Below are 26,050 nucleotides of genomic sequence, written 5' to 3' on the forward strand. Positions count from 1 at the left end.
TGCTTCTGGAAGCTTCTAGATGCGTCTGGATGCTTCTGATTATTTCTGGATATTTCTGGATGCTACTGGATGCTTCCAGATGCTTCTTCTGGAAACTTCTGGAAGCTACTGCATGCTTCTCGAAACTTCTGGATACTTACTTTATTTATTAAAAAACTTCCGTGACGTTGACACAGACCAGACTTAAGAAAATGAAACAAACCAAAAAAGTTGCACTTGTTTTGTCCGCTGTAAAATGGCACTTGTCAACGAAATTCTGCCTGTGTGCTGTCGCCTGTCAGCTGATTGGTCATGTCATGGCATGCTATGACTCCAGACTACTGAACTGTTTGCTGTGGTAGTATAGTTCGTTTTGTTTCTAAGACATGTAAAATTAGGAACACTTTTTAGCATTGTTCGATTTTGGTTGCGAATGTTTTGTCCAATACTGTACATGCCTAAAATGAAAGTTGTTTATGTGAATTATCGCTCTTGAGATATTACAAAACAAGCCATTCGTAATGTTTTTAAAATTTTTTGTATATACGTATATATGTATATATATAAACATATATATATATATATATGTAAATTATGTTAGTGTATTTTACAAATAGAGTGCTCAATGTTATTAAAGGACAGAGCAATAATAAATTAGTAAAAAACAATTATCTAACTTTTATCTACGACTTGAAGTTTCACCATTGCTGGATCATCAGGAAGAGTTCTAAAACTTCAAGTCGAAGATAAAAGTTAGATAAGTGTTTTTTACTAATTTTTATATATATATATATATATATATATATATATATATATATATATATATATATATATATATATATATATATATATATATATATATATACATATATATATATATATAAATATAAATATAAATATATATATATATATATATATATATATATATATATATATATATATATATATATATATATATAAAAATACATATTATCTGATGATATATATAATGATGATATATATAAATATACATATTATCTGATGACGCTGATCAAACTAGGTCAGTGAAATATCACTAATATATGATTAGAATAAAATATATTATTAAAAAGTTTAAACGCTGCTTTTTCATTAAATTCAACTTAATTATTTAATTGCATAACGAGAATATGACTATTAAAAATTATATATATTAAATATATATTATAACATTTCAAACATAAATCGAGCATCAATGTGACGTCCGACCCTGACGTTACTGGACGTTAGATCTACTTAGAAATGTCCACTTTGTAGTTTCTGTTTTATTATTTTAAATTTGTTAATCAAATATTTATTATTTTGTTTACTTTACTTTAAACAATTGTCAACCAACATCAATGAAGATCATAGTATTAAAACAAACGTTTATAAAAACCACATTTTTAACGGTAAATTATTCTTTAAAATAATAATTTTTTGACTAAACTTAAAAAGCGGCACACCAGGAAATATGTTTATTAAATTAATTAATAATATTTATTTATTTATATTAATTTAAATTAATTAATAGTAATTTAATTATTAATACAAAAAACTTATAAATGCAATAAAAATATAAGTAATAATAAAAAAATTGAATAATAAAAAAAAATTAAATTAGCCAATTTCTCAGCTTTGGATAAAACTAAACAAGTTGAACACGAACATTAGTGTAATTAAAATCATTGAGAAGAGACGTTTTTGAGAGAAAGAGAGATAGATTATTTAAATAATTTGAAAACGTTGCGTGAGCCCCTCAAGATCTTTTTTAACCCCTCCACCCTTCTCACCTTAGTTGCTAAATTTATATATATATATATATATACATATATATATATATATATATATATATATATATATATATATATATATATATATATATATATATATATATATATATATATATAAATATATATAAATTTTTTTTTTTTGCACAACACAGTATATTTTTCCATAATTTGTTGGAAAAAAGTAATCAATAAAACGCAAAACCAGATAAATGTTTTTTCTTTCTTTTAAATAAAAGATTGCAGGCCAAATCCTAATCCATAGGCGATGGCATACCTAACTTAACGGGATATTATCTAACTTAACCCTAACCCTCACCCTTCCCTAAGCTAAACCCTTTAATTTTTTATTAACTTCTGCGTTTTCTTCTTAAATCAGTTGATGCGTGTACTACTCTTTGCGTTTTATTTATATATGAGTCAATTTTTGTAAACTCCGCTTCGCTAATCCATATCTAAAAAATTAATAAAACAAAATTAAATAATTACATTAAAAAAACAAAAAAAAATAAAAACACAATAAAACATTAAACAAATAATAATAAAAACATTCTGAATATATATATATATATATATATATATATATATATATATATATATATATATATATATATATATATATATATATATATATATATATATGTATATATATATATATATAAATTAGTAAAAAACACTTATCTAACTTTTATCTTCGACTTGAAGTTTCACCATTGCTGGATCATCAGGAAGAGTTACTAAATCTCAAAAAAAATTCAATTTATAGAAAAAAATATTTTACAGGAAGTTATAAATTAGTATAAAAAATTTTTAATTACTATATTTTTTTGTTAACGGGAAGTTACAGAAAGTAATTATGAAATAATTTTCTTTGGAATGGGGATAGTTTAATTTGGTCATTTGTTTTTATAATTTTTTAAGAGGTATTTATTTTCGTGCCTACGTTTAGAAATTAATTCAGATTTTTTAATTAATAAATTTTCTTGATTTAAATGAGTAATTATTTCAGGGACAGATTTTAGAATAGACAATAGACCAAAATCTGCCCCTGCCTATAATAACATTTCCAAAAAATGTATGCTATGTTTGCGAGAAAAATTTGAAATAATTACCCATTTAAATCAAGAAAATTTATTTACAGCAATGGTGAAACTTCAAGTCGAAGATAAAAGTTAGATAAGTGTTTTTTACTAATTTATTATTGCTCTGTTCTTTAAGAACATTGAGCACTCTATTTGTAAAATACACTAACATAATTTACATATATATGTACACACATTAAATCACAAATACTTACATCAAGAAAAAAAAATGAGTTTAATTATGTATTTTATATCTATAGATGACTTATGTTAATATTTGGAGAGCACATAATCGAGATATCAATCCTCTAATCAACATTGCCCTGGCTAATGATACTGATGACGATATACAACTTATTAATGATGAAGTCAAATCTTTTTCTTCTGTGTCAGTTAACACTTTTGATGAGAATCTAATAAGTAGTAGTAATATTACATTAGACTTTGGATTTTCTGATATAACTTTTGACAATGGTCAAAACTTATATCGGAAAAATTAAAATCTAATGTAATATTACTACTACTATATATCATTTTAGAATATTCTTTTTCTTAAAAACTAGCATCCTGGGCTGCTCGGAACAAATGTACATGTGCATGTTTAATGAACTTTTAAAGATTCTTTTTAATTATGGACATAACGAATTATCAAAAGATAGCTGCACACTATGAAAAACACCAAGGTATATACATACTGTACCTGTAAATGCGGGAGAATGTGTTTACCAGGGTATTTTAAATGGTGTATTGAAAATACTGGAGTTATGTACAGGAAACAGGTTATCTTTTAATCCTATTTATTTAAAAGGTAATATACACGGAGTTCTTTTGTTTAAAAACACTAGTAAGCAGTTTTGACTAATACTTGGTGCATTTGGTGGAGTGAAACGTTTTATTATATCATTGTGCTGTGGTATGCAAAAACCAGATCCTATTTCTGAGTTTCCGAATGACTTTTATTAGAATTTCAGGATTTAAAGAAAAATGGCTTTAAGTTTGATAACTTGCTGCTTGAAGTGGGTTTAAAATATTTTTGCTGTGATACTCCAGCAAAGCAGATGTTTGAATGTATAAAGGCACATTTTGGGTATGACTCTATGGAAGATGCACTGTTCATGGCACATATGTCAAAAATAGAGTTGTTTTTAAAAAACAAAAATGTCTTTTGTCTATTGATATGGACTTTTCACAAGAGATTTATCTAGGAAGCTATCAGTTAAATTAAAGTATTTTTCTTGATTACAAAATTCCTTGTGTTTAAAATATTTTGTAAAACTTAGTTCATTGAGTCCAATGCATTTAGTTTTTTTAGGTGTTACTAAGAGGTTACTATGTTTCCTAAAAGAAGGTCAAAGAGTATGCAGACTCTCTCAGATGAAAATAAACTAAGTTTCTTGTCATCTAGAACAATTAAAGTTGCCAAGTGAATGTCTCAGACAGCCAAGATCTCCAAAAAAAAAAACTGCGTATAGCCACTGAGTTTATACAGTTTCTCTTGTGTACTGTTCCAATTGTTTTAAAAGGTGTTCTTACAAGGGATAGTTATATATGGTCAAATTTTAAAACACACAATACACATTCTTTGATCCATATACATGAAGATTTATCGAACCATATAGAAGATCTGATTTAAATGTCAGCATGTCAGTGTAAAAATCATATACAGGTATTTAAGAAATTAATAAGAGACTCAAATAGTCCCCTTCTTCAAGTCATAAAAAGAAGTACTGCGTTGGAAAATGCAAACAAGTTGATTAAAAATAAACATATAAGAAATGAGATCTCTACTGTCAACAGAAATAGTTGGTTTTGTTTAAAGAATGGATACTTGTAAAGGGGTTAACAAGAGGCGCACAAGGCATCTTTTCTAAAACCTAATAACTCTAAAGGAATTTTTTTCTAAAACCTTGTGACTCTAGAGATTTGGGTATTAATGAAATTAGTCAAGATATTCGAAAGAACAATAAAGAAATTTCTAAGAATAATATTCTTCGGAAACTTGAATGTTAAACTCGAAATCAGAGCTTTTTTTTAATGCACTTTGTTCACAACATCCAATTTTAAGTTTGCTAAAAATATGATGTTATTGTTATTGTATTATAGTTGTTAAACTATTGTATTATCTTATTTATAATAAATGCATTTATATATATATATATATATATATATATATACATATATATATATATATATATATATATATATATATATATATATATAAATATATATATACATATATATATATATATATATATATATATATATATATATATATATATATATATATATATATATATATATATATATATATATATATATTAGGGTATATTAATATATATATATAATATATATATATATTAGTGTGTCCCACTTTTAAACTGACCAAACTATTTTTGTTAGCACTCATTCTTAATCATCATCATTAGGTCTCAGAACCCACCAAAAAAAATTTTAGACTTCTAAGTACATTGGTTCAGGTAGAAGCAGGTTTCATATGAGAGGTTGCGTGATTATTCATAAATTTTACAGAATTCTTTCAATTTTTAGACATTTTTGGTCTAAAAAAATATTTCAAAACATCAAATGGAAAAATTAATATTATGTTCTAAACTATAATGTAATTTTAATGCAATTAAATGACCTTAAACATGTTTTTTTTAATAAAATTTTAATTTTTAGGCCTGCTGAAAACAAAAAAATACAAACACTCACATTATAGAAATGTATCCTATCATATTAAATATTAAAACATCTGCAATTTTACTAAATCGTATGTTTTTTTTTATTTTGTTTTTTATTTGATGTTACTTGATCGATTTCTATTACATTTGAATTTTTTAGAAATATTTAAATTAAAAAATATATATAATGGATAGTGATGATGATGGAACCTTCCGCAGATCCTCTAGGACCAGAAAAGGTCAGAGTGCAGCAAGAGAGAGAACTGAGGAGAATTCCAAATAGCCTTTCTTATGCCAAAGTCATTCTTCTTTAAGAAATACCTCTCCTAGAACTATCAGGGACCATCAACCAGGATCCTCATGTACATCCCAAAGCAGAAGTCCAGCTTCTCAGCAAACCAACAGGAGTAGAAGAACACTTTACTTGCTTCAGCAGGGGATGTTGTCATATGTTTGCACCAAACAGGTTATATTTTTTATTTACTTTTAAAAAGTATTAGAAAAAGCTGAGTAAAATTGTTTATCAAAAATAGTTGTATGTAGAAAAACAATGTAAACGTACTTTTAATTTTTTTAGACTACCCACAATAAGAGAAGTTTGTCGTCGAATATATTGGCTGAGATCAAAGAACAATAAACAAAACTTATCCTATGCACAAATGTCAAGGTCAAGATTTATGGTTTGCAGTGATGGGGAGTGTGAAATTAAAAACAGAGGGGAATTCACTGGTGTATGTATACTCAGAGAACTGTTAAATCTTTGGGACAAGGGTGGTTTTGATTCAAAATTTCGGTTAACAGAGCAAGTAGTCAATGAAAAACTTGTACAATCTTATGATCGCTACCAGAAACTATGCAAAGTTAGAACCCTTTATGAAAGTAGAGAGAAACAGGAGCAATTAAATAAAAAAAACAGGATTTTGTAAATAAGGCAAACTGTACATTTCAAGTTTATAAAACAGATATCTTAAATCTGATTAAAAATGATGAAAATAGAGACAAAAATGCAAAAAGAGAGGACATTGAGTTCCTGAAGAAAGCATTTAGAGGTGAAATGGTAAAGTTTGACAACAGTAAAGACAAATCTTATCATGACAGAATTAAAGATGGAGAAAAAAGAATGTTTGATATGATAGAGAGAATCCATAGAGAAGATGAACTGGAAAAAGAGAGACAGGAAAGGCCAAAGAAGAAAACAATAGAGGAAAAAAAAAGAATGAAAAACTTTGAGATGGAAGTATCATTTTAATCAAGTGGAACAAGTGCAACTGATAATGGTAGTGATTTTGAGCCTTCACCAAAAAAACAGAAGATTAGTAAAGATAGAGTTTGCCTGCAGCTTTCAATGAATGACATTTTTGACAAATGGGTTCCATTCTTGACCAGGTATAAGGTAAGCGTTAGAGCAGAAACCTCACTCCTGGCCTCACTTTTCAGTATCGCTGGTGTTCATCTCAATACAGTTCCTGTATCAAAGAGTGGTCTGCATAGAAACAGAAAGATTGCTATTGAAAATGAAGCAGAAATGGTCAGAGAAGAAAATCTAGACAAAGATTGAGATTTAGAGGTTGTCCTTCATCTTGATACAAAACTTGTCAAGCGTTATAGAACTGAAAAAAAAATGTCTGAAACTGTAGAAAGGCTAGCTCTCAGTCTTTCATCACCCCAAGTCAATGAACCCCTACATTTCTTGCTTGGAGTTTTAGAAATTGAGTCATCTAAAGGACAGGATCAAGCTATTGCTATTCAGAACATTTTAAAATACTATAAAGCTCACTGACCAAATCATTGGTTGTAGTGCAGATTCAACTGTCTCTAACACTGGAAAGTATAATGGGGCTATAAAGTTCCTGGTGGATCATGTGCTTCAACGACCAGTGCTTTGGCTCCTCTGTAGGTACTAAAATATTTATAAAAATATTTTATTTTATCACATACATTTACATTGTACAGTGTACAGTTTTTCATATTTAAATTTTTTCAGGTACCACATATCTGAAAGGCACATATCACATGCAATGGATTATATTTAAGGAACAACAAAATCGCCATCAAGAGCAATATATAGAGATTTCCAAAATAACTGGCGAGAAATACAAGGAGCTAAAAATATGGATCAATGGCTTTTTTTATGACAGAAAAGTCATAAAAAAAGCGATTGATCCATATTTTTTTTGAAGTGAATTGAAGCAATTGAAAAGTAGTACCTACTTTAAACTCATCTCTATGACAGAGATGAGTTTAAAGTAGGTACTACTTTTCATACAAGAGTAATAGATACTAAGAATTTTTGTGAAACAGCCTTGAAAAGAGATTGTTTTCAAAGAGGAGACTATAAAGCTCTATGTGAACTACTGGTCATTTACCTTGGGGGCCATGTACCTGGTTTCCAATTCAAGCAACCAGGTGCACATCATCATGCCAGATTCATAACTGACTGGCTATACTTGCTAATCATGCAGAAAGATATGTTGCAAATGTCAACTGACTTTATTGTCACATTTTATGGATCATACTTCCTGAAGTCTCCTATTGCAGCCCAGGCACCATCAAATGATTTGATGCTTTCAAACTGTCTTTAGAAATGATGTCAAATGAGTTATATAAATTCAAGTATGGTCCCCTGGCAAAAAAGCTCCATTCAAGCCTGGTTCGTCATAGTTGGTACCTGATTCCTCAGTTGGTTATTCTTTCAATAGCAAATGGTGATCTAGATTCAAAGGAAAGAGCTGAAATAGCTCTAAAGCTGATAAGCTTTGATCCTCCTTCACTTGATGAGTTCAGTACAGAACAAACAGACTCACCAACACATATACTTCCCATGTCAGTTTTGTCTGATTTTGTTACAGAGGAGTCCTGGCTGATATTTACTTACTTAAGTATTTCTAGAGAAATGATAAAAACTTGGATAGATGATAACTTTAATGTTTCAAATGTTTCATATACAAATTTTCAAAATCAAGTAGCAAACCTTGCAGTGGTCAACGATAGGGCTGAGCGCCACATTCGACTTGTTCAAGGTTTTGTGGCTCAAACCCATGATGAAGGATTACTACAAGACACAATGCAAGTTGTAACTAAAAACAGAAAAGAAGTTGGAAAAGATATGAAAAAAACTGATTTTATGTGATTTTTTAAAGATTTTGACCTTTTTATTGTTGCTATTTTGTAATAAATACTCATTTGTGATTTTTTAAAAAGCTAAAAATTAAGGAAATATTTTTTTTAGTTCAAAAATGATTGAAAACTGAAGATGTTTACGATATTTTTTTCAATAATCACGCAACCTCTCATATGAAACCTGCTTCTACCTGAACCCATGTACTTAGAAGTCTAAAAAATTTTTTAGTGGGTCCTGGGGCCTAATATATATATATATATATATATATATATATATATATATATATATATATATATATATATATGTATATATATATATATATATTTATATATATATATATATATATATACATATATATATATATATATATATATATATATATATATATATATATATATATATATATATATATATATATATATATATATATATATATATATATATATATATATATATATATATGTATATATATATATGAAGCAACTGTGATTATCATTTGTAAAAAATGTCAGTTTACTAGTTTAACGGTTTTAAAAAACGTATTATAATTTTGTTACTTTTAAAGAAGATATTATAATACTTATTAGTGTTGACTTGTTTTACGAATAGTATACTTGGTCTTTTTGTAGTTCTAGGCAGAGGATTGTAACCACAATTAATAACAAAAAATTACATTTTGAAGAGAAAATTAGTTTTTTAATTGGCTTTCTTAAAAAACTGTTTATATGGGCTATATATATATTTTTCCTTTATCATTATTTTGTGGTAAAGTTTAGTTTCTTTTTTTTTTTTCAGTTTAAAATGTCATATAAAAGAGCTTGTTGGGTTGAAAAAAAAAAGACAATGAAAAAGTAATTTCGTCAAATTGGGTTGACACAGCAAGAAAAGAGGTGTACTGGCCATATGGTCTTCAGTGGAAGCGTGCATATGAAATTTATAAAAATCCAAAACCTGGATGGGAAAAATTCTGTTTTATCAAATGCAATATGTGTGGGATGTATTCATTATTTACAAAATGTTTTTGAGTTTTTTTGTTGTACTTATACCAGAGAAAGTAAGCCCATGTAGTGTGAGTAATGCTTTATAGCGATCTTTTTTTTAGTGTTCGAGGACATGTATAATATTCAGAAAGTGTAAGTGAGAGTGGCATTAAAAAACATAGAAGGTATATTTAAGAAACATTTTTAAACGTTATATTAATAAAGAAAAATCATGTATTTTTAAAGATTTATTTTCATAACGAATTAAATTTCAAGTTACTTTAAAGTAAAACAATAAAGTTTAACTTTTTTACAAATTTTTTTAATTGAAATTTCACAATTTTTATTGAAAAATTAAATTATTTTTTTTTTATAAAATATTAAAATAAACTGGTACTATGATCCATATTTTGCTATGAGTGGGTTTAAATGTTTCTAGTGCTTTGAGTCATATAAATAAATAATAAACTTTACTTTAATTAAAGACAACCAATCGCACCAAAACAAAATTATTATTTCTGATAAAGGTAAGATAAGAGGAAGTGAGTTTACGATATCTTGTAGATACTTCCAACGTTAAAGTACTTTGTATAGAAACTTATTATTATTATGTCACTATTTTTTTAAATCTTTTATGTTTAATAAGTTTAATCATTCATATGATGTACGCAGTTTAGACTTAATAAACTAATTTTATCTTAATTTAAACGTAATTTAACCGTTAAATAGAATTAACCTTCTTTCCATTAGTTTTTGTAAGTCTAAATTATTTTTTCATTTTATAATATCGAGAAAATCTATCCAAATATACTTTCTAATTTCCCAACTCAAAATCCATAAGATATACCTCTAGCTAAATATCAGCTTTCGCTACACCATTTGAACAGAATATCCCAACAATCCAACTAGCACAAAATTATTGAATCTTGTTCAAACAAACATTTGAAATCCACCCAAGTTAAACTATTACCACCAAGAGTAGTCCACTCACATTCTAATTCCTCTTCACAATCAAGGTCACTTTTACAACCTGGGTCACATTCACAGTCAAGGTCGAATTCGCGCTAATGATCGTGTTTGGAGTCAAAGTTTCATTCACATTCGAAGTCTTACTCACTGGTCACAGTTACATTATTCACAATCTCGATCAAACTCTGACTCAAGATCTTCATACTCAAACTCTCATGTCACCAGTCTTGGGTTCGTAGAAGATTTTAAAACAATCACCAATTGTTTAAAAATCGTCTTATATCCTGAGAAAAGATGCTGTGCGTTTTAGGCGAAGAGACTTCCCTATGGGTGTTGGCGTTTGATTTTTTATTATTATTTTAGGATTTGGTTTTAAACGTCAATTTATTGTATTAAGTAGCTGATTTTCTATACACTAATGTGCTCATTAATGAAATATTATATTATTACTTTTATATAGAAAAGAATGGTTTTCATTGCACTAATTTTCATTTTTATAATCACCATATTAATTGGGTCTTTGCAAAAGAAAAAAGGCGACTAACTATAATGTTTATTACAATTATGACTAATTGTAATAAACATTAAACTTTCAGTGTTAGAATTATTGTATTAGAATTCAAAATTGGTGAGAAGTATATTAAATACTAAAATAATATAATAAAGTTTAATTATACCTCGTCCATGTTTAACAGTTAGTCTCATAAGTTGAGAGGAAAAATTTACAATTCTTGGCAAATTTTTGATGGTATCCTTTTTTTTAAATTTTGAAATGATGTTTCCTACACTATTAGGCTTAACATTTATTATTTAAAAAATAGTTTTATATCCTTTTCCACTGTTTAAAATTTAGTTTAAATATCTTCAATCATTCAACTTTTTTTTTTTTTTTTTTTTTAAAAATATGCAATTTTGTTTCCATAATTTTTAGTTATATAGTAGAAAAGTTTAAAAAAGCCATTGGGTATTTTTTTAACTTATATTTTTTATGATTCCATAGATAATTTTTGTTTTAAGTATAAAAATATGAATATTGTGTTAAAAATGATATTAAATATAAATTCTATATATTTATATATAAATAAATTGGGGTCAAAAATTTAAATTTAAGCATACAAAAACGAATTTTTATTTAGATCATCAGGGGTAAAAGACTTTTTGTCATACTGTGTATATATATATATATATATATATATATATATATATATATATATATATATATATATATATATATATATATATATATATATAACTGTTTAATATCGTATATTTTTCTTTAAAATTTTTTTTAACCTTTTAATGATTGTTTTTTTCATTTACATATATAAAATTTAAAGCGATCGGTCTTTAACTATAATTGTTAGTCAGTTAATAAACTATTTTTTTAAGATTTAGAAACCGAAATGTTTTATAAAATAACTTTTTGTCTTTATATATTTATATCTCTATTCTGTCAATTACTGTTTAGAAAGTTTTCGGACGAAAAGAAGCGAAGCAATTTCCGATATCAAAGACGAAGTTTAAAATATTGCGGTATGCGCCTGGCAATGTTGTTTTCCAGGAAGGTTGGTTTCTCCCATTTTTTATAATAAATGCTTAAACGCCAGAAAACATATGCTATTTTCTAATTGCATTTATTATGTTGGTCTAACATCGCTCAACGTCACATGACATCGTATTTACATCGGTAATCTGACGTCGTTTTGGCATCGCGTCATACAACATCGTATTTACGCCGGTAATCTGACGTCATTTCGACATCATTTTTTTGACGTCGATAAACCTTATAATTCCAACGTCAATATGACGTCAATCCGATGTCAACCCTGACTTTAATCTGACGTCAAGAGATTCGCTTTGACGTTACGTAAAAAAATTAAAAACCAAGTTTTTAATTTTTTTAAAATAGGTCTCAAATGATTTTGTAGATCCTGACACTAACTATTATTCTGATTTGCTTAGTGAATGCTCATATTATTATCCAAGTGAATTAGGAGAGTTTTTTTGAGGATAATGTAAAAGCAAGCGATAAAATAAAATCCTTCACGTAAATATTCGAAGCCTAAATCTCAAGTTTAAAAATCTACTTACTTTACTAGAAGAAACAAATAATATTTTTTATATAAATTGCTTAACAGAAACATGGATAACTATAAATAACATAAAAAAAAGTTCAAATTTTTACCTTTCGCATTTTAAATGATTATCTCAAGAAAGGCAAAAGAATAAACGCGGCGATGGTATTTTTATATACAAGAAAAAGTATATAGTGTCACAAACATTACGTCAGGAATAATTTGAGTGTTTCTGATAAAAATAAATAAATTTTGACAAATGAAGTTGTGAACAATCAAACAATAAACATTCTATTAAGATGCTCTTTTCGACCACCTGACGGCCTAAGTGAAAATTTGAGCATTTTTTTTTTAACGAAGCATTCAAACATGTCATAAAAAAAAACAGTTTTTGGTTATTGAAGACTTCAACATGAATACTTTTCTTGTTATGAAGATATTAAAGTTAAATAAGTTTTATAACGCAGTATTTTTAATTATGAGCAGTTCCTTGAAATAATTGACCAATAAGAATTACGATAAATACAACTACACTTATTGATAATATTATTACAACAGATATCCTTCAAAAAAACATACAAAAAGGTATTTTTGTATAAATATATTAAAGTTATTTAAGAAACTGATAGTTCCGATCACTTACCTATATTCTTAACATTTATAAACAACTCCAAAACTATGATAAAGTCCAAATCCAAATAAAATCCAAAAAAGTAGACAGCGTTGCATTAACAAGGACAACATTAATCAGTTTAAAGAGCAACCATCATTGCTCCATTGGAAACATGTAAACTTTAAAGATGAAACAATCTCTATATATGATAACTTTTTAGCACATTATATTCTAATATGCAAATTTTCCATTCTTGGAAAAGACAATTAATCTAAAAAAACATTTATTCCCTGGATTACCAAAGTTGTCAAAAATAAAATCCCCAGAAAATGAATAAATGCACAAAAATTATTAATATTAGTTTGAAAAAACTGGGAAAATTTTTTAAAAAATTATTAATTTAGCTTGATTGATAAGTATAAAAATAACTCTAAATATACATGGGAAATAATGAGAAATAAGCGGAAAACCAAAAGATTGCTCAGGTTCCCTTACCCAAGTTATCAGAGTTGATTAAAGAATCATCCTTGAACAAAAAGAAATGGCTTGCAAATTTGATAACTTTTTTGTTAATATTGGTCCTGAACTGGTCAATAAGAGTCCAGTGACTACCATTTTAATTGTTACATATGGCAGTTTCCATTAGCGAAATAGGTAGCATGTTTAGAGAATGTTTGCTGAGTACAAGAAAGACAGAGAGTTACTAATAAAACAATAAGAAGAAAAAGTTCTAAAACTCATTTGTGTAATTGCAAAGATAACGAGTGACAGACAACAGAAAGCAGAATTAAATATTATCGATAGTATAGTAAAAATTAAAAGACTTGAAAATGATGTATTTGATATAAAAGAAAGCCTAAATTTTCACAAAGAACTCATTAAAAAAAGATTAAAAATAATATTGAATTTATCGAGAAACAAAGAGTTTCTAAAAAAGTAGCACAAAAAAATATTGACCTCACCGACGTTAAAAAAAACTAGGAGAAATTGAAGATCGGTCACAAATAAAAACCTCAGGATCAATGGACTGAAAGAAAACAAAAATGAAACATGGAAGGAAAGTGAAACAAAGGTGATTAAACTAATTCAACAGACGTTAGGGATAAAAAATGTTTAAATTAAACGAACACATTGCTGCGGACGCAAAGATGCAAAAAGCCACGTACAATCATGATAAAACTTTTGGATTACAAAGATAAAAGTAGAAAATTTAAAAAATTATTTTAAATTAAAAGGTGAAAGTATTTTCATTAATAAAGATTTTTATAAGCTAATTGTACGCGATTAGGTATCAAAAAACCCGTTCCAAGAAAGCAAGAGTTAAGTTTTATTGCTTTATTTGAAATTTTGTGTTTATACAAATGTCCTTTTTATTTTATAATATTATTATTATTTTTTATTTTTTAAAAGCAAAAAAATAAACAAAAAAATGGAGGAAAACCTAATAACTAATTTTTTTGATGAAAATATCATTCCCAGGGACGAGAATGACTTTGATAATATTAATCAGCATATATTTGAAAGTCAATACTATACAGTTTTTGAATCTTTCCAATATCTACAAAAAAAGGAAACTTTTTTTTTAATTTTAAACAATAATATTTAAAGCTTAAAAAATTTTTTTGAAAACTTTAAGTTTTTGTTGGATGAATTAAAACACAATTTTAAAATTATTTGTCTGACGGAAACTTGGTGTAAGTGTGGTAAAACAAATGCGCAATTTGAGCTAATTATTTACAAATCAGTTCACCAACCACGTAGTTTTGATATTTGTGGGGGCGTAAGTATTTTTATCCACAACTCAATTAATTATAGTTTACGAAACGACCTCTGTGTAAATGAAACAGATTGTGAGTCATTATGCATTGAAATAAAATATAAAAACACAACAAACATAATTGGAAATGCAACATATAGACCACCATCAGGTAATTTAAAAAAATTTAAAATTCATCTTAAATCATTTATAACAGCTATCAATAAAACGCTAGATTATGCCTCTTTGACTGGGGATCTTAACAGTAACCTAAAAAAACATGCTTCAAATAATAATGTAAAAAATTTTATAAACACTCTTCTTCAAAATAACTTAATTCCAACAATAAACAAGCTAACTAGAGTGACTAACAACTCTTCTACACTTCTTGATAATATTATAACGAACAACTTTCATATAACAGTCTAAACACAGGTATAATCAGATCATTTCCCAACAATCTTAGTAACTAATAACATAGTAAATAAGATTCCTTCTAAAACTACCATATTTAGGCAACGTATCAATGAAAACTCTGTAAAGCAATTTCAAAACCTTTTTAGAAACAACGTTGATTGAGATCTGGTATTGCAATCAAAAGATGCTAACAACTCATATGATCTATTTCCAAGTCAATTCTGCAAGGAATATGAAACAGTGTTTCCTAAAAAAAAACTGATTGTGAACACTAAAATAGTTATAACTTCATTGATGTCTAATGGGTTACTAAAATCCTCAAAAAGAAAACAAAAACTATATGATAAATTGGAAAAACCAAAAAGAAACTCTAAAAAGCTTTATTATGCAAACCTATTAGACAAAGCAAGTGGAAACACCAAAAAACTTGGAATGCTATTAAAGAAGTAATTTGCAAAAATAATTATGCAAGAAACACTCTGCCAAAAAAGCAACAGTTGATGAAAAAAACATTTATGATAAATCAATTATTGCTAAAAAAATAAACAGCTTTTTATATTAATGCTCGTCCAAATTTGGCTTCAAAAATTCCTCTAAATTTAACTTTATTCAAGACTTATTTAAAAAGTTACGATAAAGATATGGATGAACCTAATCTTAAATTAATTGAATTGCGAACAGCCTTTTATATTCTTAAAACCAACAAAAGTGCTGGATTTGATAAAATTAACGTTAGTTTTGTAAAATCTCTTTATGATATAATCGAACCTCTTTTGTTTCATATCTTTAATCCTTCTTTTAAAACAGGTATCGTCCCAGAAAAATTAAAAATTGCACAAATAACATTGCTTTTTAATAGGGCTTGCAAAGTTTACGCGTTAAAAACGCGTTAAAGCGCTAATAATTTAAGGTGGTTCACCTCTGAAAAAAAAAAATCCCCAAATTTTAAAATTTCAAATAAAAAAGTGTATAAGAGCATAACATAAGAAAATAAAAAAAAACATAAGTGTCATTTTACAACAATTTATTCCAAAAATTGCAAAAATATGTCAAAAAGGTTGCAAAATCAGTCAACTTTGAACAAATTTTTGAAAAGCGATAATTAGGAAACAATCAGAAATTAGAGCTTCATATTTGGCAAACAGTTTAATGCACATAAAATGAAGGGCCTGAACCAAAATCACTGCTATATTCTTTGTAAAAGTTAAAATTTTTGATTTTTTTTGGCAAAAACATCAAGTTTTAGATGGTTGACTAATGAAAGAAAATAGTACCATGTAAATAATTCATTAACTACATTGTTTTTAGCATATATTTTGGTTCAAGCCCTCCATTATTATATGCAGAACATGTCCTGAAAATTTGAAGCAAAAAACTTAAATCATTTAAAAGTTATGACATTTCAAATATTAAAAATTGCACAAAAAAGTGAATGCAGAAAAACAACAATAAACATTTTGTAACTAAAAAAAATATCAAAAACTTCCAAATAAGTATGGTTCAAAAGTTTCCAGTTGTTGTTCTTCATCTTGCCAACCCTTATTAATGACTTTTAAGTGTATCCTTCTACTTTTTTTTTTCAAAAGAGCCTTTTTTATTTATACTGGTAACGCGTTTTTGATCCCTACAAAATGAGGACACTGTGGATTTTACACCATTTTCTAGGTTGAGTTGACTCATTACTCTCTGAACACCAGCAGTGTCCTCATTAAAATACAATACAGCTGAGTTCACATCCAACTCAAATGAAGCTTTGTGAATAAAAATGTTTTTGGGCATCTAGACCATATAATACTATAAAAATCTTCATAAGATTTCTGTGTTTGACTATGAGTGCATTTTTTCAAAAGGTTGTCATCACTCAATTCTTCAAACTCTTTCTTTATGATATGATATATCCATACTGGCATATTAACTTTAGGTTTGTAAATGACCTGAAGAGTTTTCTTTCCTGACCTGACCTGAAGAGTTTTCAATAAATTTTCAGAAGATAGTATCTGATGAATCATACAAAAATAACAACTTCCATACACTGTTATATTCTAAACTTTTGCCAAACCATGTTGGCCTTCTAAAATAATGCGTGACTAACCAAATTTGATAAAAAATAAATAAATCAAGGCAAAGAGAGAGGGCAATTACAAACACAAGTTTGTATTGCTAGGGGCCGTTGCTATGAAAAGTTGTCTGATAAGGTCTAAATAAAGTAAAATACCTCAACAAATACTCAAGATATATCAAAACAGACTCCAGGAACGTTTAAAGCTATGTTGAATTACTAAAAAAAAAAAGTAATCTCAAAAGCCAACTTTGGATAAAAATTTAGTTTTTTTTAGTGGTGAACCACTAAAGTAGTGAATTTTTGAGAATTTTTGATAATTTTTGAGCAATAAAGAAATTTCTATACCACTTTCTTATTTCTAATCAATGTTTACTCCTGTGATGACGCCATTTTGTTTTATTTGTCTCAATTATGTCTCTTACGTATTACTTTTTGTTTTCGAAAATGTTTTCATCGCGTTGTTGTTTTGTCAATAAATTTATTAAATTTCCAAAATTTTATTATCTTATCCTGATGAACTTTATTTGTTAATAATTTAAATTATGGTTTCAAACGGCAATTAATCTATCCTCAGCGGAGTCTTTATTTTTAAAGACGAGTCAACGAGTCAAAAAAAATGGTTATCTATAAATATTGTTCCAAAGAATTTGCTTATCACCGAAGTCTAACAACACTTCAGTATCATTTGAACAGTAAATACGTGTTCTTCGCAACTACTAGTAAAAATCAAAGCAAAATCGCGAGTTTGTCAAAATAACTTACAATTTAGGACAGTATTAAATCACAAAATGGCGTAAATAAACAAATTTCTGCAGATAAATCAAAGGAAATTACGGAAGCCATTGTTTGCTGGATTGACAGTATCTGTCGACCACTCAACATTGTTACAGATCCAGGTTTGACAAATGTCATTCGAACAGCAACATTCGACTACAGTTACAATCTTCCCTGTCAAAACACAATTAAAATAAAAATGCAAACACTCTATGAAGATGAGGAAAAAAAAAATAGACCTCGTAAATATGGCTACTAGTATAGCAATTACCTGTGATCATTGGTCTTCAATGGGTAATGTCAGTTACCTTGGTTTAACATGTCATTTAATAGATAACAACTGGATGTTGAACTCATTTGCCTTAGGTGATTATCAAACATTGGCCCGACACACCAGTGACAATGTTTCAACCCACATCAGAAATAATGCAGATAAATGGGGATTATTTGAAAAAATACTTCTATTGGTACTGATAACGGTAGAAAAATTGTAAAGGTTGTATCAAGTTTTCCCTTCAAACATTTTCCATATTTCTCACATACCGTTCAGCTAAATATAAAATCTGCCATTGAGGAGACTGCATTTGACATAACACTAGCTAAATTTCACAGAATTGTTGGACATTTTAAACATAGTCCAGCAAATCATAGGGAATTACATGAAAATCATATTGACCTCGACCTGCCACAAGGAAATCTAATTCAGCATGTTGATACAAGGTGGAATACCATGTATGATATGCTGAGACGTATGTTGAAACATAAAAAAGCCATCACAGTAACACTTGTTGAGCAAAACCATCACTTTTTGACTTTGACAGAAAGCGAGTGGGAAAAAATGGAAAAAATTGCTGATGTTTTGCAACCATGCAAAGTGGCTTCAGAATTGTTAGGTGGTAATAAATACGTATCTAGTTCAGTGGTTTCACCAATTATATGCTACTTATCACGTGAAACGGTTATTCAAGATGATGATCCTCGTTACATCGCGCTATTTAAAGAAAAATTTGTAAATGAAATGGAGCGCAGATTTAATGATTTTTCGAATGATTGTTGATTGCAAATCTCGTCAGGATTAGATTCAAGATTTAAAAATTTATCGTTTATAGCTTCAAATGAAAGATCAAATGTCTGGCAAAGATTATCGAAGCTTCTTGAATCTGTTTCAGACCTCAGACCAATATCAATAGAACAAGAACCAAAAGAGGTGAGAATTTTGTAGTAATAAACTTGATGTTATTTTTTTATTGAATAAATCTAATGGCATAATAACGGATTCAAAATTGCATTTATTAAAATAACCTTTTTTTATAGATAAATTCTATGAGTACTATATTATTTATTGAAATAGTTAAATAATAACTATATGGTTTATTTATGGTAATATTTGAATAATTATTTTGCAACAGGCATCAGCAAAAAATCTTAAAATGGCATTCAATCTACCAGATCTGGATCAAGTTGATTCCCAACTGAAGATGAAGTGAGTCATTATATCGAAAAGATCAATGCGCCAAAATGGATTCAGATCCTCTTCAGTGGTGGAAGCTACATCAAGGTTTATATCCTCGATTAGCAACAATTGCGAAGAATTTGTCAGTTCCAGCGATTAAAGTTCCATGCGAAAAACTGTTTTCAACCACTGGATTCATTGCAGACAAGCACAGATCATCTCCGCTGCCAGATTCATTGAACATGTTAATATATATAAAAGACTGGCTTTAAGAAATTTTTTATTTCAAGTTTTCAAATGTTTTATTTTTATTGGTTGTATTAGAAAAAGTATAAACTATAATTACAACTTTTTTATGATGTTTTATTATTTACATGTAAATATATCAAATGATTTTAAAAACTTTTCCTGTTTGTTTCCTTTATTTATTTAAATTATAGTGTTCGATTAATCGCGCGAATTATTATGATCAAAAAATTGAATCATGCGATTAATTGCGATTAAAAATTCTAATCGCATGCAAGCCCTAGTGTTTATGACTGGCAATGACTGAAAGAATACTTTACAACAGACTATTTGGTTATTTATCTGAAAACAATTTGTTGGATTCAAAACAGTTTGGTTTCAAAAAAAAATGTTCCACTGAACATGCAGTGGTTCAAATAGTCAATCAAATAACAAACGCATTATGTACTAACTACATTAAATAGAGTTTTCATTGATCTGTCGAAGGCTTTTGATATTGCAAACCATAACATACGAATAAAAAAACTTAAATATCATGGAGTAAAAAAAATAACTTATGTTTATATTATGGAGTAAAAAAAATAACTTATGTTGGACCAATAGAAAGCAGTACATCCAATATGAGAAAAAATAAACAATTCCATATGCTGTAACTTATGGTGTCCTCCAGGACTCGATTTTAAGGCCCTTATTATTCTTAGTATATATAAATGATTTAAATTAAGCAACACACTTCTTAAATTATATTCCAAAATTTTTTTAGATATCAAAACACTTTTTGAAACAGCTAACGAAGAGTTGGGTTAGGTTAATGAATGGTTTATAAGTAATTATCTCTAAAATGTGGATAAAACCAAAAATATTTAATTTTATAAAGTAAAAAAGTTAGAAAATATTCCCATTAAACTGCCAAATCTTAGAATCAATAACGCTAACATTAAAAGAGAAACTTCAGTTAAATTTTTGGGCGTAATATTAGATGAACATTTACGTTTGAGTGATCATATAAAAAGCATTGAGAAAAAAATATCAAAAAATATTGCCATGATATATAGGACTAAACCATTTCTAAATAATAAATCTTTAATAAATTTATTTTTATTTTCTTTATTTATCTCTATTTGATTTATTGTATTATTGCATGGGCAAGTACAAATCATACAAAACCAAAAAAATTGTACAGTAAACAAAAACATGCGTGCAGAATATTGTTTGCAACTGATAAAATTTTATCATGCCAGCCTCTTCTGCGTATGATAGGCGCATTAAAAATTTAAATCAAAAATTAAAATCAACTAACACCAAATTTTAATGTTGATGTATAAAATAAAGATAGGACTTCCTCCTAAAATACTTCAATCCCATTTTGAAAAAGTAGTACATAAATACCCGAAAAAAATTTTCAGTAAATACCTACATTGTCGCTAAATAAAATTCAAAACAAATTACATATTCAATTCAATATTGTAGACTTTATTTGTGGAATACATTCCTAATATTGCAAATACATAAAAAGGTAGTATACAACAATTTAAAAATGAATCGTAACAGGCATCATTATTATGGATTTTAATATATCCGATTTAAAATCGTTCTTTTAAACTAAAATTCAATTAAAAAGTCTCAGAATTTAAAAACTTTTTTTTTTTTTTCGTCAATTCAGTTATGGTGTTTCCTCTTATCTTAAAAGTTATTGTTGAAATTTAATCTGGATTCTTGAATTTTTTTTTTTAAACTATTAATGAATTGTCATTTATTTTACTTTTATTCAAATTGGTTTTAAAATATACATAAATATTACGGTTTTTGTAAATTAAGTACTCTTTTATTTTTAATTTTTCGTTCTTTATTTAAATATTACTTTATTACAAATTGTTTATATATTTTATTTTCATATTTTTCAACAAATACTTTGTATAATTTACGTATATAGTGTGGTTCTTGTAAATAATATTAAATGGTGAAATAAACAAACAAACAAAAAATAACGCAAGCTATATTTAGAGACTTTCAAATACGATGAATGATTGATGCATTACATCTAATTATGATGCATTACATCTAAAAAGTTGTCTTCTAAATTATCATTTGAAGAATTTGAAACAACATTTAAAACTCTAAAAAAAAGATAAAGTTACGGGAGTAGATGACATTAATGGCAATATAACTCTATAATCTACTATAAAAAAACCAATTTGGCTTTAAGAAACACAACTCCACGGAGTATACAGTTATTCAATTTGTACGCGAAATTTCAAAGTCCTTTGAAAATTCCCAATACACTCTAGGTATTTTTATCAACTTATCTAAGGCTTTTAATACATAGATCACACTATCTTATTCCATAAGCTTAAATATTATGGTAGAAATGAAAAAACTTTAAAGTGGTTTGAAAGCTACTTATCAAACCGTAAAATTGTTTCTTGTAATAATGATTGTCAAAAATATTTACTAGGTATATCTGGCTCTATATTGGGGCCACTTTTATTCTTGATTTACCTTTATGATATAAATAAAGCTTTAAAACTACTTATTATTATGTTCGCTGATGATACTAACCTATTCCTTCACCTTAGATACTAACCTATTCCTTCACCTTAGATACTAACCTATTCCTTCACCTTAGATACTAACCTATTCCTTCACCTTAGATACTAACCTATTCCTTTTTAGTACTGACATCTTCAATACTGACTGATTTTTTAATATGAATGACAAACTTAAAAAAATATATCGCTGGTTCAAGTGTAACAAAATAACTCTTTATGCCTATAAAATAAAAGCAATCATTTTCCACACGCATTAAAAAAAACGTAGTTTAGCCATAAACCTGCCTAAAGTATTTATCAAACAAATTGAGATTAAGAGGGACTCTATCATAAAGTTTTTTGGAGTTTACCTTGATGAGCACATTACATAGAAACAGCATACTGATTACGTTGGTACCAAGATTTCCAATAACGTTGGAATAAATCTAGAGATTACCTAAATAAAAAGAGATTGACCCAACTCTAATACTCGTTGATCTATATTTATATAAATTATGCAAATATTGCTGGGCTAAGTGCTGAAAAGAATAAGTTTAACGTCATTTTTCTTGTCCGAAACACGCAATTCATATTATTAGTTTCTCCGATCGTTTTACTCATTCAAAAACTTTATTTTAAAAAATGAGAACACTTAATATTTATCAAATAAAATTATATAACACTCTATGTTTTGTAAATATGTGGAAAAGTAACTTATCTCCTAACATTTTTACAATTATATTTTTACTTTGAAGTCAGACAATAAGTTTGCACCGAGAAATATTAATTTGCTAATTTAACTTTTATGCCAAACCAAGTTTAATAAGCTTTGTATTGATTATCGTGCATCTAATCTTTGGAATAAAACCATTCTTCAAAATTTTGATCTGCCTTCCTCATTCTCTTTTTCTAAAACTAAGCTTAAAAATCTAATTTTTTCTTTGGGAAACGTTTTTCTATACTACTTAGAGTGTTTTGGTTTTGTCTACGTTTTAATAAGACTAAATATTTATTTAATTTAATTTAATCTAAATATTTATTTGCATTGAGATTGCACTAATTCTTTTTTTTATTGATTTTTAAATTGATGGTTATTGTTAGATATATAAATATTTTTTATTTGAATTCGAATTGTATATGGCTTTGTATTGTATATTGCTAGAACGTTTAATTTGTAGGTTTTTTTTTTTTTTTAATTTAGTATTTGAAAAAATTTATAACGGTTTTTATAATACAGCTTTGCAGAAAAAAACAGAAAAAAAAACACGTATAAACATGCATGTGAATACATATGCATGTATGTGTGTTGTGCATGTACCCAGTGAAAAAGCGCACATGGGATACGCGTGGATTTTTTCCATATGCAACCCATGTGGGGATTATTATTTTGTCCCATGTGGGTTTCATATAGTAAATCCCACATGGGTTTTATGTGGTAAATCCTACATGGGGTATAGGCGGAAAATACTACATGTTATAGATCTTAAATGACACATATTTTAATCCAAATGGTATAAAAGTAGTCAAATACTAGACAAATGAAAGTCCGAATGCTTTTATGATAATTTTTAAAATTCTTTTAATTTAAAAATTACTTGAATAGTTATTTAAATTAATCATCAAAGCTTTCAGAGAGGCTTAACTTAATCTGGTATTTGCTACTTTATCCCATTTGGTATTCAAAATGTGTAGCATTTTTGATCTTTTACATGTGATGTTTTCCACTTATAACCTGTGGGATTTACCTTAAACTATTATGACGAAATTTTATAAAATTAAAAAACGTGTTGCAAAATGAATTTATTTTAAAATAAATGCTATTAATCAATACATCAAAAATGAATATTAAAAATATTATTTATTCTTTTTCGATTTACACGCCGTTTTTTGTCGATTGAATTAATTAAATCGCTTCGGCTTGCATAATACCAAGGTTTTTAGTATCTTCTAACTTTCTTCAAACATTTTCTAAAAAAAAAAATATAAATACAAATATATATAAATATAAATATATATACATACATATATATACATACAATATAATATATATATATAGAGAAAGAGAGACAGAGAGAGAAAGAGAGCAATTTTAATTATTAGCCAGGTTGAAGTCATTAATGACTACAATATTTCACAAATAATTATTTTCTAATTTATAACTTACAATGGCTAACGTATTATGGGTAATTGAACACATATTATGCGTAATGACCTTGAACCCATGAGGAGAATCCTGAAAAAAAGTCATCAATTAGGATTAGTAGTTAAACAAAAAAACAAAAACAAAAATGTAAAAACCTACTTTTTCAATGATGTAGACGTTGGGTGCAATAGCCACTGGATGCAAAAGTATCTTTACTTTTTCGTCACACACACGGCCTTCTATAATAACAGGCCTTGACATCGCGCAAAATGCCGTAAAAACTGAAGGCCGATTAAACTTTCACTTTTACTTATATTGATATATTTTTATATTAGGTAGGGTGTAATGGCAGTCTATGTTTTCTAATAATAATCTCTAGTAAAGACGGAAATATAAAAAGAAAACCAAAAAATTGTTAAAAGATAATCATATTTTTCGTATTTCAAATTTCATTAAGAATATTTATGTAATATTAAATAGTATCAATAACAAGCAGAACTATAACAAATTATATATCTATATATTAGAAAGATAACTGTATTTTTAATTTTTTCTTGCTAAAAATGGTAACAATAAAAATCACCAACAATAAAAAACACCAACAAAAGTTGATTCAAGCAAAAAAAAAGTTTTATCAATATATCTCAACAGGGTAAATGTTTACAAATCCAAACATATTGAGACATATAGGCTAATGAGAAAATAAAAAACATAACAAGTAAATAGCATAATAAATTACAAAACTAATTTTCACATAAACTATGATAGCTTTAGTATTTTGGGAGTGGTAATTAGAGAGTAATTCTTTAGCAGAATATTAGAATATACTCTGCATTGTTTTTTTGTGATTTTAAATTTATATTTAGCAGCAATGAACTGAAACTGAGAACACAAAATGTTCTGCATAAAGGGTCAGTAGCACCTTGAAAAAAAAAAGCAAAATATTGACCATTAGACTAGAGTATCAGAAAGAATTTCAAGTCCACCTCTGTTTAAGCTATACAGATAACTTCCATATTTATAATAATAATTGGTAGAATCATCATAAATTTTTATTTGGCTTTTTTGCACATAGCCAGCTATGTAAACTATAGCCACTAATGTAGATTTATTAACTGAGCTTTCAAGATCATGTATATTATCCAGAAGTTCTTTTTCATCAGTAGAAATATCTTTAAAACATATGTCACAAGTATGACCATCGATACCATCAACAGGAATGTCAAGTTGTAATATCAATTTAGTATGTTGAATATTAATTTTTTCAATTACAGATTTAGCATTTATAAAGTAAGTACCTCCAGATCCCTATCAAAGCTTAGAAAAAGCTTTTTCAAGTGGATCTGTTGAAAACCAACCTAATAAGACATACTTTGTTCCATTA

General features: G+C 27.3%; 1 protein-coding gene and 1 long non-coding RNA gene across 2 annotated transcripts; one reads left to right on the top strand and one right to left on the bottom strand.

Annotated features, from left to right (window-relative positions):
- Nucleotides 1-18,544: 18,544 nt before the first annotated feature.
- LOC136075924 (uncharacterized) lies at nt 18,545-19,353 on the top strand. The gene is made up of 2 exons (XM_065789372.1): nt 18,545-18,763; nt 18,847-19,353. Exons 1-2 carry the CDS (start codon nt 18,545-18,547, stop codon nt 19,351-19,353), a joined length of 726 nt encoding a protein of 241 aa, XP_065645444.1.
- Nucleotides 19,354-24,389: 5,036 nt separating this feature from the next.
- On the bottom strand, nt 24,390-25,181 carry LOC136076441 (uncharacterized). Its single transcript, XR_010636272.1, has 3 exons — nt 24,826-25,181; nt 24,688-24,756; nt 24,390-24,491 (listed from the first exon to the last, which is right to left on the bottom strand). It is a non-coding gene; the product is annotated as an uncharacterized LOC136076441 (long non-coding RNA).
- Nucleotides 25,182-26,050: the final 869 nt, after the last annotated feature.

This window comes from Hydra vulgaris, chromosome 02, assembly GCF_038396675.1.
Source record: "Hydra vulgaris chromosome 02, alternate assembly HydraT2T_AEP".
Classification (NCBI taxonomy): Eukaryota; Metazoa; Cnidaria; class Hydrozoa; order Anthoathecata; family Hydridae; genus Hydra; species Hydra vulgaris.